General features: G+C 54.0%; 3 protein-coding genes across 3 annotated transcripts; 1 reads left to right on the top strand and 2 right to left on the bottom strand.

Moving 5' to 3' along the window:
- Nucleotides 1-1,212: 1,212 nt before the first annotated feature.
- Nucleotides 1,213-2,460, bottom strand: ETH_00003375 (uncharacterized protein; the record flags this gene model as incomplete). Its single annotated transcript, XM_013379373.1, has 2 exons — nt 1,213-1,337; nt 1,851-2,460. 2 exons carry the CDS (start codon nt 2,458-2,460, stop codon nt 1,213-1,215), a joined length of 735 nt encoding a protein of 244 aa, XP_013234827.1.
- Nucleotides 2,461-3,079: 619 nt separating this feature from the next.
- ETH_00003370 (uncharacterized protein) lies at nt 3,080-9,861 on the bottom strand (the record flags this gene model as incomplete). The annotated part of the gene is made up of 5 exons (XM_013379372.1): nt 3,080-3,626; nt 3,938-5,722; nt 6,170-6,303; nt 6,525-6,787; nt 8,931-9,861. The coding sequence occupies 5 exons, from the start codon at nt 9,859-9,861 to the stop codon at nt 3,080-3,082; spliced, it is 3,660 nt and encodes a 1,219-aa protein (XP_013234826.1).
- A 3,030-nt stretch (nt 9,862-12,891) lies between these two features.
- ETH_00003365 (Autophagy-related protein 3, related) lies at nt 12,892-13,392 on the top strand (the record flags this gene model as incomplete). Its single annotated transcript, XM_013379371.1, has 1 exon — nt 12,892-13,392. The coding sequence occupies one exon, from the start codon at nt 12,892-12,894 to the stop codon at nt 13,390-13,392; it is 501 nt and encodes a 166-aa protein (XP_013234825.1).
- Nucleotides 13,393-13,790: the final 398 nt, after the last annotated feature.

Below are 13,790 nucleotides of genomic sequence, written 5' to 3'. Positions count from 1 at the left end.
TAGGGGGCCGGGAAGGGGGAAGCATCCAAGGGGCCCCCGGGGCCCCCCAAGCTGCTTTTGGAACTCCAAAAGAATAAAAGTGAAGAAAAAGAAATGGAGGGGTTTGAGGGTTTAGGGTTTGTGTGTTGGGGTGTCTAGACAGCTCAGCGGCGGCGGCGGCGGCGCGGCGCTCCTCCGGAACAGAAGAAAGGCCTTTTTTGGATTTTTTTCTTTTAATAATGTCAAAAGGAAATACTTGCAATTTAAAATAATAAATGCAATCCATTTGCTGCTGCCAGCTCGCCAAGGCCGGGGCTGGGGCCCCTGCGCGCCGGGGGCCCCACCGCAGGTGTACATAAACCTCATGCAGCCCGCACAAACTCCCAGCAGCAAGACAGCAGCAGCAAAACTTCAATTCACTTTTATTTCTCTTCTGCAGTCTCCAATAGCATTAGAAGGCAGCCGGGCTCCTTTGAAGGCAAGGGGGGCCCCTTGGGGGCCCCCCAAGGGGCCCCACGGGAGCACGGGGACCGCAGGAAGCTCCCTGGGGGCCCCCGGGGGGCCCCCGGGGGCCCCCAGGGCGACCCCTGGGGATCCCGCAAAGGACCCTGTGGGGCCCCTGGGGGCCCCACAGGATCCTTTGCTGCAGAAGAAACCCGGGTGTACGTACACCGCAGAGCCCTGCCTCCTCATGGTCCAGCCCTAGCAATGCAGCCAGTCACAGCTAGCCACAGCTAGCCATAGCTAGCCATAGCTAGCTACAGGGTATACAGGTACACTCAGCTAGCTACAGCTAGCTGAGGATAGTTCCAGCTAGCTACAGCTTGCTGTAGCTAGCCGCAGATGCTACAGCCAGACACAGCCAGCTACAGCCAGCCCTGCCCATGAAGGGCCAGTCTTGGTTCACCAGAACTCCCTAGAAGCGCCCCCAGCCAGTTGTGGATAGCTGTAGCTAGCTGGAGCTAGCTGTAGTTAGCCGTGGCTAGCCGTGTCCTGTGTCCCGCTGTAGCTAGCTCTGGCTAGCTGCAGCTAGCAGCCACAGCTAACTGCATCTAGCAGCCACAGCTAGCTGTGGCTGCTAGCTGTGGCTAGCTGTGGCTAGCCGTGTCCAACTGCGGCTAGCCGTGGCTAGCCGTGTCCAGCTGCAGCTAGCTGTGGCTAGCTGTGGTTAGCTGTGGCTAGCTGCGGCTAGCTGTGGCTAGCTGTGGCTAGCTGTGGCTAGCTGTTGGTGCTTCAGTTGACGGGGTCGAATGTGCCGTCGCAAGCCATTTGGAACTGCCAGTCGAGTTTTGCTGCAGTGTAAACTTCCACTTCTTTTTCCGGGATTTCGTATTCTATCAGCTCCTCCAGCGGCTGACCTGCAGCAGCAGCAGCAGCAGTGGCAGCAGCAGCAGCAGCAGCAGCACTAGCAGCAGCAGGAGCAGCACTAGCAGCAGCGGCAGCTGCTGCTGCTGCTGTCTTTCAGGGGCTCGGGCTACCTGTTTGCAGAGAAGTGTCTGCCTCCTCTTCTCTGCAGATGCCAGCTAGCTAGCCAGCTAGCTAGCTAGCCAGCCAGCAAGTTAGCTAGCCAGCTAGCTAGCCAGCTAGCTAGCTAGCTAGCTGGCTGGTTAGCTAGCTGGCTAGATAACTGATTAGTTATGTAAGTACATAGCTCGCCGACTGTCTACCTGTTTGCCTGGGTAGTTGAGTTGCTGGCTAGCTAGCTAGCTAGCTAACTAGCTATCTCGCTGGAAGCAAGCCAGTCATTCAGCTAGCTGGCTAGCTAGCTAGCTAGCTAGCTAGCTAGCTGAGTAGCTAGGGGTTCAGCAGTCTGGCTGGCTCTCCGTGGCTAGCTAGTTGGCATTTGCTTTTGGGGTTTGGAGGGCCCGTACCGTTGTAAAGGATCTGAATGGTCCTCTTGGTGCTGCTGCTGCTGCTGCTGCTGCTGCTGCCCTGCTGCTGCTCGAAGGAGTAGCCTTCTGGGGGCGGATTGTGTCTGCAGATTTCCACAGAGACGATGCTGTTGGAGAGCTCGAGGTGTACGTACAGCAGCAGCTCCTGCAGCTTGGCTATCAAAGCATCTCCTTCATATTGGCCTTCGAGAGGAGCAGCAGCAGAAAAGGACACGAAGACGGGCTCAGCAGCAGCAGCAGCATCCAGCGCTGCTTCCCGCAGCGCCTGCTGCAGCAGCAGCAAACTGTCGCTCCGCGGGCTCGCAGCAACAGCAGCAACCGGGTCTTCCAGAGGCTTGTAAGACAGCTCCTTGTAAGACACAATGTGCAGGTAAACGGGGCGCGCGCTGCGCGGCAGCGGCTCCGCAGCAGCAGCAGCAGCAGCAGCAGCAGTGTTAGCAGCAGCGGCGGGAGCGGCAGCAGCAGCGGGCGGGGAGGACGAGGAAGACTGCGCCCCTGGAGCTGCTGCCGCAACAGCAGCAGCCGCAGCGGGAGAGGCTTCTGCGGAGCCAGCAGCAGCAGCAGCAGCAGCAGCAGCAGCAGGAGACATTGCAGCAGCAAATTCCTTCGCTTTGTCTGGCAGCGTCAGCAGCAGCACAACCGACAGGTGGGGTGGGATTTCGTCGCAGGAAACCGACTGCACACACAAATGAGATATTCAAATGATCTTTTTGCAGAATTAAATCAATTTTATGAATTTATTTTATAAATTTATTTAATCTTAAATTTAAGAAATCAATTTCATTCCCAATTGATCCAATTATTCGACTTTATTGACGAAGACGGCTGCAGTTGACGAGGTCACTCAAGCGGCCGGCTGCCTTCCGAAAGAGCAAATTTGCGGGTAAATAGCCGGAAAAAGAGGATCAAAAATGGCAACAAATAATTTAAATAAATAATAATAAATAAATAAATAAATTAAAGATTTAAAATGCCAAATAAAGGGGAATAAATGGCAAAAAGGCAACCCGATTCGCCCGCTCGCCTGTCGCCACTCCAGCGCGGGTTGAATGGCCTGGATGAGGGCGACGTCTTTGAACCTGAGGGGCCAAAAGGAGTCAAAAATCGCCGAAAAAGGCAAATAAAAAGAATAAAAAGAACAAAATAAATCAAATGATGCATTTTAAGGGTTTATTTGAGAGAAATTGCGCCAAATTCGCCGCACAGACTCACTTCTCAGCTATGGGCAAACGAGCCTTCTTTGGCTCTAGGGCCCCCCACTGAAAGAGCCCCTGGGGCCCCCAGCTGTGCCCATAGCATTCTGTGCCAACGGATTTGCAGTACCCTCCAGTACCCTCTTGGGGGCCCCCCTGGGGGCCCCCCTGGGGGCCCCCATAGAGGTTGTTGAAGCCCCATTCTTGCACCATATGGAGGGCCTCAGCCCCCAGGTCTTCGTCAACTATAATGTCCACAACAATGCGCACGAGGGGAGCAGCAGCTGCTGCTGCTGCTGCTGTTGCTGCTGCTGCAGCAAGAGGGTTCCGCTCCGCAGCAACCCCGGGAAGCACCGACACGGGGGCCCCCCGGCCCTGAGCCCGCAGGGGGGCCCCCGACGGGGGGCCCCCAGGGGGCACAGGGGGGGCCCCAAGGGGGCCCCCTTGGGGGCCCCCAGGGGGGCCCCCAAGGGGGCCCCTTTTAAGCAAACCACTTGCTTGGGGGTAGGCGAGGTGGACCGAAGCTGCTGCCAACCTGGGGTGCCTAGGCAGCTGTAGGGGGCTGAAACGAGGGTTTAGGGTTTGGCGAGGGCTTGGGGCTCCTCTAGGGTTTAGGGTTTGGCGAGGGTTTAGCCTTTGCAGGGTTTGGCCAGTGCTGAGCTTTTGGGGACTTGGACTCCGGTGAGGGCTTGGGGCTCCTCTAGGGTTTAGGGTCTGGCGAGGGTTTGGGGTTTGGCGAGGGTTTAGGGTTTTGGAAAAGGAGGGTTTGTCGGTTCTAAAGTAATTGTCTCCATCAGCAGCAGATAAACCCAAAGAAGCAGCAGCAGCAGAAACAGCAGAGGTCCCTGCAGAACCCCACCTGAGAAGGCAAACAAGCAAAAAGAAAAGCTGCTGCTGCTGCTGCTGTTGCTGCTGCTGCTGCTGCTGCCGGTACTGCTGCTGCTACTACTGACGGTACTCCTGTAGCTACTGCCACTGCTGCTGCTACCACTGCTGCTACTGCTGCTACTGCTGCTGCTGCTGCTGCTACTGCTGCTGCTGCGACTGCTGCTGCTGTTGCTGCTGCTGCTGCAGTACCTGCGGACTGTGGCGGAGCTGATGAGGTCCAGGGGGGCCCCTTCTGCTGCTGCTGCTGCTTGGAAAGAAAGAGGTTCGACTTCATCTGGAAGGGCCCTCAAGGGAGTGGCTGGATTGCTGCAGCTGACAGTTTGGAACAGCAGCAGCAGCTTTGCTGAGTAGCTGCTGCCAGCTGGCTGCAGCAGCCGCTGCGAGGCCCGCAGCAGACACAAGTCCCGTTTGCTGCTGGGAGCAGCAGCAGCAACAGAATACAAAGTTGTTCCTGAGGAGTCTAGCACGGAGACAGAGTAGTGCGAAGTTGCTGCTGCTGCTGCTGCCGGCAGCACCAGCCCCAGCGACACCCAGCTGCTGGCAGCAGCAGCAGCAGCAGCAGCAACACCCGCGCTCGCTGGCGGCAGCAACTTAAACACATATGTCTTTGTTCCTTGGGGACATTCTAAAGACCAAACAAACCCTCGAGTTGTTGAGGCCCAGCCGTTGCAGTTGCTGCTGCTGCTCCTGCTGCTGCTCCTGCCGCTCTCCGCGTCGCCCGCGCTGCTGCTGCTGCTGCTGCTGCTGTCCTTGTCTTCGCTGCTGCCGCTGCTGCTGCTGCCGTCCTTGTCTTCGGTGTTGCTGCTGCTGCTTTCGCCGCTGCCTTCGCTGCTGCCGTTTTCGTTGCTGCCTGCGTCCTCGTTGCTGCTGCCGCTATCTTCGCTGTCCTGGCCACCGCCGCTGCTGCTGCTGCTGCCGCTGCTGCTGCTGCTGCCGCTGCTGCTGCTGCTTCCACCTGCGTCGCTTTCTTTAGAAATAGGAGACACATGAATTTCCAAAGACCCCTCGAGCCCCTGGTCATTCTGTTGGGGCCCGAGGAGCAGCCGGAAGACCAGCAGCACTTGTTCGTCAGCAGCTGCTGCTCGTGCTGCAGCAGCAGCAGCAGCAGCAGCAGGGGCGCGGACCGTCTGCATGTGGGGCCCCACAAGAGCAGCAACAGCCCCCGGGGTGAAGATGGGGGCCTTAATTCTATTAATAATGGCCACTGGCTTTCTCTGGAGATTAAGAAGTTTGATGCTGAATTCATTTGCTGCTGCAGCAGGAGCAGCAATGGCCTGGGGCATGGGCCAGGCAGCAGCAGCAGCAGCAGCAGAAGCAGCAAAGGGCTGCAGCGCGAGGGAAAGCCGCAGGGTCTCGCCCTTGGCGAGGGTGACGGGGTAGAGAGTGATTTTGCTGCCTGCTGCTGCTGCTTTGGCGGGGACTTTTGCTGCTGCTGCAGTGAAGAAAACCCCAAAATAGGGGTTATAGCGAGTGTGGGGCCCCGCAGCAGCAGGCAGCAGCAGCAGCGGCACGTACAACTCGAGGCCCCCCTTGTAAACCTCCTCGGGGGCCTCAACAGCAACAGCAACTTCGAAGGGGGCCCCCCAAGTGGGGAGGCCCTCGACAGCAGCAGCAGCAGCAGCAAGCTGCGGCGTCCAGAAGGCAGCAGCAGCAGCCACAGAAGCAGCAGCAAACGCCATCGACGTGTTCAGCTGCCGCTGCAGCCGCTGCTGCAGGCAGTAGCCACCAGCAGCAGCAGCAGCAGCAGCAGCAGACTCCAGGCGGCTGTTGCTGCAAAAACACAGGCAGCAACAATTTGCAGCCAAAAGGGGCTGGGGTTTACGGCCTAGGGTTTAGGGTTTTGGGTCCAGAGTTTAGGGTTTAGGGTTTAGGGTTTTGTGTCCAGGGCTTAGGCTTTAGCGCTTAACATTCGTGAAACCTTTTTAAACCACTCCTTCTAATATCATGTAGGATTGTCCTTGAGGGTTTAGGGTTTAGGGTTTCGGGTTTAGGGTTTAGGGTTTACCATTTTTGATTTTTTTGTTTTTGCACAACTGTTTCTTCTGTAAATGGTTTAGAATTCAACTAAAACTAGGGTCTAGGGTTTAGGGTTTCGGGTTTAGGGTTTAGGGTTTACCATTCTTGAACTTTCTGCTTTTGCACAACTCTTTCTTCTCTAGGTGGTTTATAATTCAGGGTTTAGGGTTTAGGGTTTAGGGTTTAGGGTTTAGGGTTTACCATTCTTGAATCTTTTGCTTTTGCACAACTCTCTCTTCTGTAAAAGTTTGCAAAATTTCCAAAAGAAATTCCGAAGAGATTTCGGTGCTGTTGCTGGTTGGGGGATAAACGCCGTGGAGCACGACAGTGCCTTCCTGCGCAAACCCTAAACCCTAAACCCTAAACCCTAAACCCTAAACCCTCGCCCGGAACCCCAAACGATAAACCCTAAACCCTAGCGCTGCGGCGCGCAAGGGCGTTTCCTGTTTTGCCGTTCCGGCGGGGGCGCAGCAGCTGCTTCGGGCTCCTTTCCCGTCGAACTAGGGTTTAGGGTTTAGGGTTTAGGGTTTAGGGTTTAGGGTTTGGGGTTTGTCACGGTGAGGTCTGTCTTGGGTTCGGAAAGGGTTAAAGTTCGAATTTCGAGTCCATTCATTTCTATAAACCCTTCTTGGCAGTTTTCAAAAAGTCCTCCTTTGCTGAATTGCAAACAACTTTGGTGCAAATCCCAACACTCTCGGAGGGTTTGCTGCAGCCACGCGGGCTGCTGCTGCTGCTGCAGCTCCTGCTGCTGCTGCTGCTGCTGCTGCGTACCGCACGCCACACCCGGCAGCCGCAGCCGCAGCAAAGGCCCTTGCTCTTCTGCAGCAGCAGCAGCAGCAGCAACAAAAAGGCTTAAGGCTTTTCAATAAAATTAAAAGTGCGAACTTAAATTTAAATTTGGCTGCAAATATAATTAAGATGCAAATACTGATCTAAATGTAAATGTAAATGTGCTGCAAAGGATTTGCTGCTTTTATATATTTAAAAATATATAAATTATTTATATATTCTTATATGCCTGAATGCTGCGTAAACTTGTGCAGATGCAGCAGTAGCACAAACAAGGGCGAAAGCAGCAGCAGTAGGAGCAGAAGCAGGAGCAAAGGCAGCAGCAGCAGCAGCAGCAGCAGTGGCACGAGGAAAAGCAGCAGCAGCAGCAGAAGCAAGTAGGACAGCAGCAGCAGCAACAGCAGTAGCAGCAGCAGCACCGGCAGCAGTAGCAGCAGCAGCACCGGCAGCAACAGCAAAAGAAGCAGCAGCAGCAAAAGAAGCAGCAGCAAAAGCAGAAGCAAAGATAGCAGCAGCAGCAAGAAAAGCAGGAGCAAAGATAGCAGCAGCAGCAGCAGCAGCAGCAGCAGCAACAGCAGCAGCAGCAGCAGCAGCAGCAGCAGCAGCAGCAGGTTGCTGACTGGGAATAGGGTTTTCCAGTTTGAATTTGAATTCTAGCTGCGCGTCGAAAAGCCCCAAAATATTTGGGCGGTTTGGAAAAGAAGCATCCGAGACTGAGAGGCCGCCTTCCATAGCAGGTAGGTCTGAAAACAACTAGCAGCAGCAGCAGCAGCAGCAGCAGCAGCAGCAGCAGCAGCAGCAGGTGCAGCAGAAAACGAGGCGCCACACACAGAGAGGCCGCCTTCCATAGCAGATAAGACTGAAAACAACTAGCAGCAGTAGCAGCAGCAGCAGCAGGTGCAGCAGCAGCAGCAGGTGCAGCAGCAGCCGCTGCAGCAGCAGAAGGGGCAGCAGCAGGTGCAGCAGCAGGTGCAGTAGTAGGAGTGGCAGCTGAAGGTGCAAGAAAATACGCAGCAGAAGCAACTGCTGCAGTTGTAGCAGCAGTTGCAGCAGATGCAGCAGCATCAGCAGAAGGTGGAACAGCAGCAGCAGAAGACGAAGCAGCAGCAGCAGAAGACGGAGCAGCAGCAGCAGAAGACGGAGCAGCAGCAGCAACAGCGACAGCTGTATGCGCAACAGCTGCAGCACGGCTAAACGCTGCAGCAGCAGAATTCAACAGCGGTATCTTGAAAAACCTCAAACCCTAAACCCTAAACCCTAAACCCTAAACCCTAAACCCTCGCGTTTCTTACCGCGGGGAGGCTGGCTCTTCCTACAATTGCTAAGTTTCCAGTTTCTTCTTCTTCACTTTTGATTAAATTTGAATTTGATTTTAAATTGAAATTTGAATTTAAATTTGAATTTGAATTCAAATTCAAATTTGAATTTAAATGGCGCAAAGGAGAAGGAGGAATCTCGCGCACTTCCAGACGTCTGCAGCTCAGGTGTACGTACACCCCAAGGGTTTAGGGTTTAGGTTTTACGGTTTAGGGTTTAGGGTTTAGGGTTTAGGGTTTGGAAATTAGGGTTTAGGGTTTGCCTCGAGAACAAGAGCGAACAAAGCGGCTCGGCGAGTCCGCAGAACCCGGGAGCCTGCTCCCCGCGTGCTCAGGGTTTAGGGTTTAGGGTTTAGGGTTTGGGGTTTAGGGTTTAGGGTTTAGGGTTTACAGCTCTCCTTGAAATGGCACTTTTCGCGGACTCCAGTCGAAGTGCAAATCTGCTTCCCAGCGGCCCGGGGGAATCCACAGAAGAGGCTTTTGGGATTCTCTTGTAGAAACTGAAATAAATACATGAATAAATATACAAATAAATAAATAAATAAATAAATAAATATTCTTTTATTTATTTAATTAATTATAATTCATTATTTAATTTAATTTAATTTAATTTAAAGAATTCAAAAATTCGAATTCGCTGCAGCGCGCGGGAGCGCCAAGAGGCCAAAACGGGAGAAGCGGCAAAAAAGAAAAACGAAAGGAGAAAAAACGATTTAAAAAAAGCGGAGAAAAAGGAGAAAAAGAGGAAATAAAAAAGGGAATTAGAGGGAATTGAAGAGGAATTAAAAAAGGAATTAAAAAAGAAATTAAAAAGGAGAAAAAAGGGGAAAAAATGAACAAAAAAAGCCAAAACTCACTGCTGCTGCAGTCCACAAACGCGCAGTAAGCTTTGCTGCAGTTGCTGTCGCCCTGGCACTCTGGGGAATTCGGGGGAAGATATTCTGGAGGAAGTTTCATTATTTGCTTCCAAACTTTCTTTCCTGCTGCTGCTGCTGCTGCTGCTGCTGCTGTGGGGGGTGGTCGGTCTGCTGCTGCTGCTGCTGCTGCTGCGGCTGCGCTTGCAGCGGTGGCTCCATTTGTTTGGATTCGTCCCGTCGCCTCCTCTCTTGATGCTGCTGCAGCAACAGCAGCAGCAGCTTCTCCCGCGCCCCCTGCTGCTGCTGCTGCTGCTGTTGCTGCGCGGCCGCTGCTGCCGTAGATGTCGCAGCTCATCTCTTCTGTAAATCCTGCTTCTTTTAAAATGGAATTTCGCAGCTGCTCATCAGAAGCAGAAAATTCATCGGGACAAACAACAAGCCGTCTTTTTGCTGCTGCTTCTTCGTTTGCTGCTCTTCTTTCCGAGCTTCCTGCTGCTGCTGCTGCTGCTGCTGCTGCTGTTGAGCCGTTGCCTGCTGCTACTGCTGCTGCTGCTTCGGCGGCTTCGGGGTCCTCTTCCGTGTCCCCTTCAGTGGCTGTGCTTCTCTGCTGCTGCTGCTGCTGCTGCTGCTGCTGCTGGTCGATATTCCAGCTTTCATCATTTTCCATGCCTGCTGCTGCTTTGCGTCGCCTCTGTGGCAGCAGCGGCGGGGAAGGCTCGAAGAGAGCAGCAGTTTCTGCTGCTGTGAGCCTGCGGGGGCTGCGGTAAGCAGCAGCAGCAGCAGCATCAGCATCACCAGCAGCACCAGCAGGGCCCCCTGCTGCTGCTGCTGCTGCTCCTTCTGTATCCTCAGCAGCAGCTAAGTAAGAATATAATTCTCCTGTCTCCGTCTCTTCTCTCCACGCGTTTGTTCCCGTTACAAAGCGAGGCATGACAGACACAGGACCTGCTGCTGCAGACAAACGAGCAGCAGCAGCAGCAGCAGCAGCGGTAGCGGTACCAGCTGCAGCAACGGCAGCAGCAGCTGCTGCTGCCGCTGCAGCTGCAGTATGTATAGCGCCAGCAACCCGAGGGGTTTCAACCCACGCCTCCTCTAACGCCTGTGACAGCAGCAGCATCAGCAGCAGTTCCAGCAGCAGCAGCAGCCACCTGCTGCTGCTGCTGCTGCTGCTTGTGCAGGATTTACCTATATCTGCGTCGAGGTGTACAGACACCTCAAACGCAGCACCCTGGAGCACTCGAGGGGAGTCGAAGCCAACTGTCAGCCGGTGGCCCTTCGCCCCCCATTTGTGGGTAAACCTCTAAGCAGCAGCAGCAGCAGCAGCAGTTGCAGCAGCAGAAGCAGTTGCAGCAGCAGCAGTTGCGAGAGGCGCAGTTGCAGCAGTGTCACGGGGGGCGCAGCAGCAGCAGCAACGGAGCAGCAGCGAACGCAGCATCCAGTGCGGCAGCAGCAGCAGCAGCAGAAAACGGAGCAGCAGCAGCAACAGCAAACGTAGCAGCAGCAGCAGCAGCACACGCAGCAGCAGCAGCAGACGCGTCGATTCGTTACTGCACTTGTAGGCCGCATAAAAGGCCCGTTTGAATTTCCTCTTTTTCTCCTCAAAAGATTTAAATCAATTAAATCGTTTTTGATTATCATATTCATTTATTTATTTATTTATTTTTATTCTTTTAAAAGGTACCTGCGCCCCCACAGGGTTCAGCGCCACCTCCAGGGGCCCCTGGGGGCCCCTGTAAGCTGCTGCGTCGGGGGAGAGTTCTGCTGCTGCTGGGGGGCCCCCCAAGAGGACTGCAGCAGCTAAAAAGTGGAAAATAAAAATATTAAACAAACCATTTGAAAAGCTTTCAATTAAATGCTTCATTGAATTGTTTGAAAGGGGAAAAGAAGCAGCAACTAAAGCCCCAAGAAAGGGCGAAAAATACATCCTAGAACGCTACCTGCAGCAGCAGCAGCAAAATCCTAAACCCTAAACCCTAAACCCTAAACCCTAGATTCTAGCGCCTCTTGGCGTCTCCAAGCCCCCGAAACCCTCAGGGAGCAGGGGGTGGTGTTTAGGGTTTAGGGTTTGAAGGCTTCCACTCTAGGGCTTTGCACACCAGTTGTACGTACACCGCGGCGAGCCCCTCAAAAGCCCCAAAGGCCTCTTTTGGGAGCAGCAGAAGCCCGGGTGTGTCTGGCTGTTTTAAATGGGGTGTACGTACAATTCAAACCTGCATTGGCTGCGCTGCTGCTGCTGCGTTTGCTGCTTCTGCTTCTGCTGCTGCTGCTGCTGCGGCTGCTGCGGCTGCTGCTGCAGCGACACAGGGCGTCTCGGCAGCTGCTGGTGGGGCGAAGAGGCGAGTGGATGCTGCGAATTGAATTTAAAATTGAATTTGAAATGTGTTTTGATTTTTGATTAATAAAATTGTTTTAAATTCTGAATTTGGGTGAACAGACACCCGGAAACGGCTTGGTAGCCCCGCCGCGGCTGCCGGGGCCCCCAGAGTGGTGGCAGAGGCGCCGGCGGTCTTCTGTGCTGCTGCATTGAATTTCCGGGGCTTCGAGGCAAATAAAAAGATTAAAATTGAATTATAATTCATAAAAAATGTAATAAAATGTTTATGTGAGGCAACAAGGGCGGCCTGGCGGGCGCCGTCTTCGGCCTGGAGTGTCAGGTGTACAGACACCTACTCAACTGGGTTTCTGGCGGCAGCAGCTGCTCGTTTGAGTGTTTGTCCGTTTTATTTTTCTTTATTTTTGTTTTTGTTTTATTACGATTAATTTTATTTGCATTTTATTCCCCCCAGTTTCTTTTTTCTTCCTTTTCCGCCACCCGGCGCCCCCAGCCGCCCCTGCAGCCAACCAGCTGTCCAGCCATCTCTGCTGCTGGGCTTCTTCGAGTGTCACTACTCCGCTTTTTCTCTTTTTCATTTGTTTTATTTTGCTTTTCATTTTTATTTCTTTTTTTATTCTTCTCCAGACCCCGGAAGGCAGTCGGGAGCAGCGCAGCAAGGCCCAGGTATCTGTACACCTCGATTGCAGCAGTGAGTTCTTCTTCCCCTTCTGCTTCGCCTCCAAAACCATTTGTAGTATATAAATATTGCTGCTGCTGCTGTTGCAGCTGCTGCTTTTGCTGCTGCTGCTGTTGCAGCTGCTGCTTCTGCTGCTGCTGTTGCAGCTGCTGCTACCGCTGCTGCTACCGCTGCTGCTACCGCTGCTGCGTTGCTGCTGCTGTTGCTGCTGCTGTTGCTGTTACTGCTGTTTCTCTTGTTGCTGTTCTTGCTGCTGCTATGTGTGCGGCTGGTGCAGCTGTTGCTGCTGTTGTCTAGCTGCATATCAGAATCATAGGTGTATTGATGTGTTCACATTGCTGCTGCTGCTGCTGTTGCTGGTTCTGCAGATACTGCTGCTGCTTGCTGCTGCCGCTGCTTGCTGCTGCTGCTGCTTGCTGCTGCTGCAGATGCTGCTGCCACTGTCCTTATCGTTGCTGACGTTTGTGCTGTTGCTGCTGTTAAGGCTGCTGCAATTGTTGCTTTTGTTCCTGTTGTTGCTGCTGTTGCTGCTGCTGTCCCTGCAAGTGCTGCTGTTGCTGCTGCTTGTGATACCCTGCTGCGGCTGGTTATCCTGCTACTGGTTCTGCTGCTGCTCCTGCTGCTGCTGCTGCTCCTGCTGCTGTTGTTACTAGTGCTGCTACTGACGTTGCTGTTTATTTTCCTGTTTCTGTTTCTCCTCTATTTCTGCTTCTGCCGCTGTTGCTGTTACTGCTGCTGCTGCTGCTGTTGCTGCTGCTGCTGCATACTTGAAGTCCCATTCTTCACAGTTGTCGTGTCCCCTTTTCGCTTTTTCCCCAGCAGCTCATGCACTGAACCTCAAGCACGGTAGAGTTAAGGGTTTAGGGTTTAGGGTTTAGGGTTTAGGGTCTAGGGTTTAGGGTTTGTGTGTGTGTGTCAGATTGCTGTGTGTGTTTCCTTGGGTCCCGTTAATGACTGGGGGCCGCCCGAAGGCGGGGGGCGGCGCAGCAGCAGCAGCAGCAGCTGCTGCTGCTGCAGCAGCAGCCGGAGGGTCCTCGGGGACGGGCGCAGCGGGAGTTGGCGCAGCGTCTGCGCGGGGGGGCCGCGGCGCCGCGGCCGCTGCTGCTGCTGCTGCTGCTGCAGCAGCAGCAGCAGCAGCAGCAGCAGCAGTGCCGCCCCTCGTGGGCCCCACAGGCAGCAGCGTGCAGCACCGCCTCGCTGACGCCGGCCGCAGCTTCCTCGCCAGGTTTTCTGCTGCTCCCCAAACTTCCCAGTTCATTGAAAAGGGCACTATGACTCCCCAGGAGTTTGTCGACGCGGGGGACCTTCTTGTCTTCAAGTTCCCCACTTGGCAGTGGTTAGACCCCCTTTCAGGGTTTACGGGGTTTCTGGGGGTTTACGGGGGGTTTTGGGGGGTCATTAGGGTTTGCGGGGGTTCGGGGGGGTTTTTGGGGGTTTTTGGGGGGTTTTGAGGGTTTACGAGGGTTTGGGGGTTTTCGAGGGTTTTTTAGGGCTTACGGGGGTTTATTAGGGTTAACGGGGGTTTGAGGGGGTTTATTAGGGTTTGAGGGGGTTTGTCAGGGTTTGCGGGGGTTCACTAGGGTTTACGGGGATTTATGGGGGGTTTGGAGGGCTTAGCGTTTATGGGGGTTTTGGGGGTTTACGAGGGTTTACGAGGGTTTGTGGGGTTTACTGAGGTTTACGAGGGTTTACTAGACCTCGTTAGGGTTTACCAGGGCTTATTAGGGTTTACTAGGGTTTATTAGGGTTCAGTAGGGTTTGTAACAGTGTATTAGGCTTTACTGGGGTTTACAAGTGTTTCCTAGGGTTTATTAGGGTTTACGAGGGTTTACTAGGGTTTATTAGGGTT

This window comes from Eimeria tenella, genomic scaffold, assembly GCF_000499545.2.
Source record: "Eimeria tenella Houghton genomic scaffold, Eth_scaff250, whole genome shotgun sequence".
In the NCBI taxonomy this organism is placed as follows: domain Eukaryota; phylum Apicomplexa; class Conoidasida; order Eucoccidiorida; family Eimeriidae; genus Eimeria; species Eimeria tenella.
Note: the sequence above shows the minus strand (reverse complement) of the source record. Positions and strands in the feature narration are given on the sequence as shown.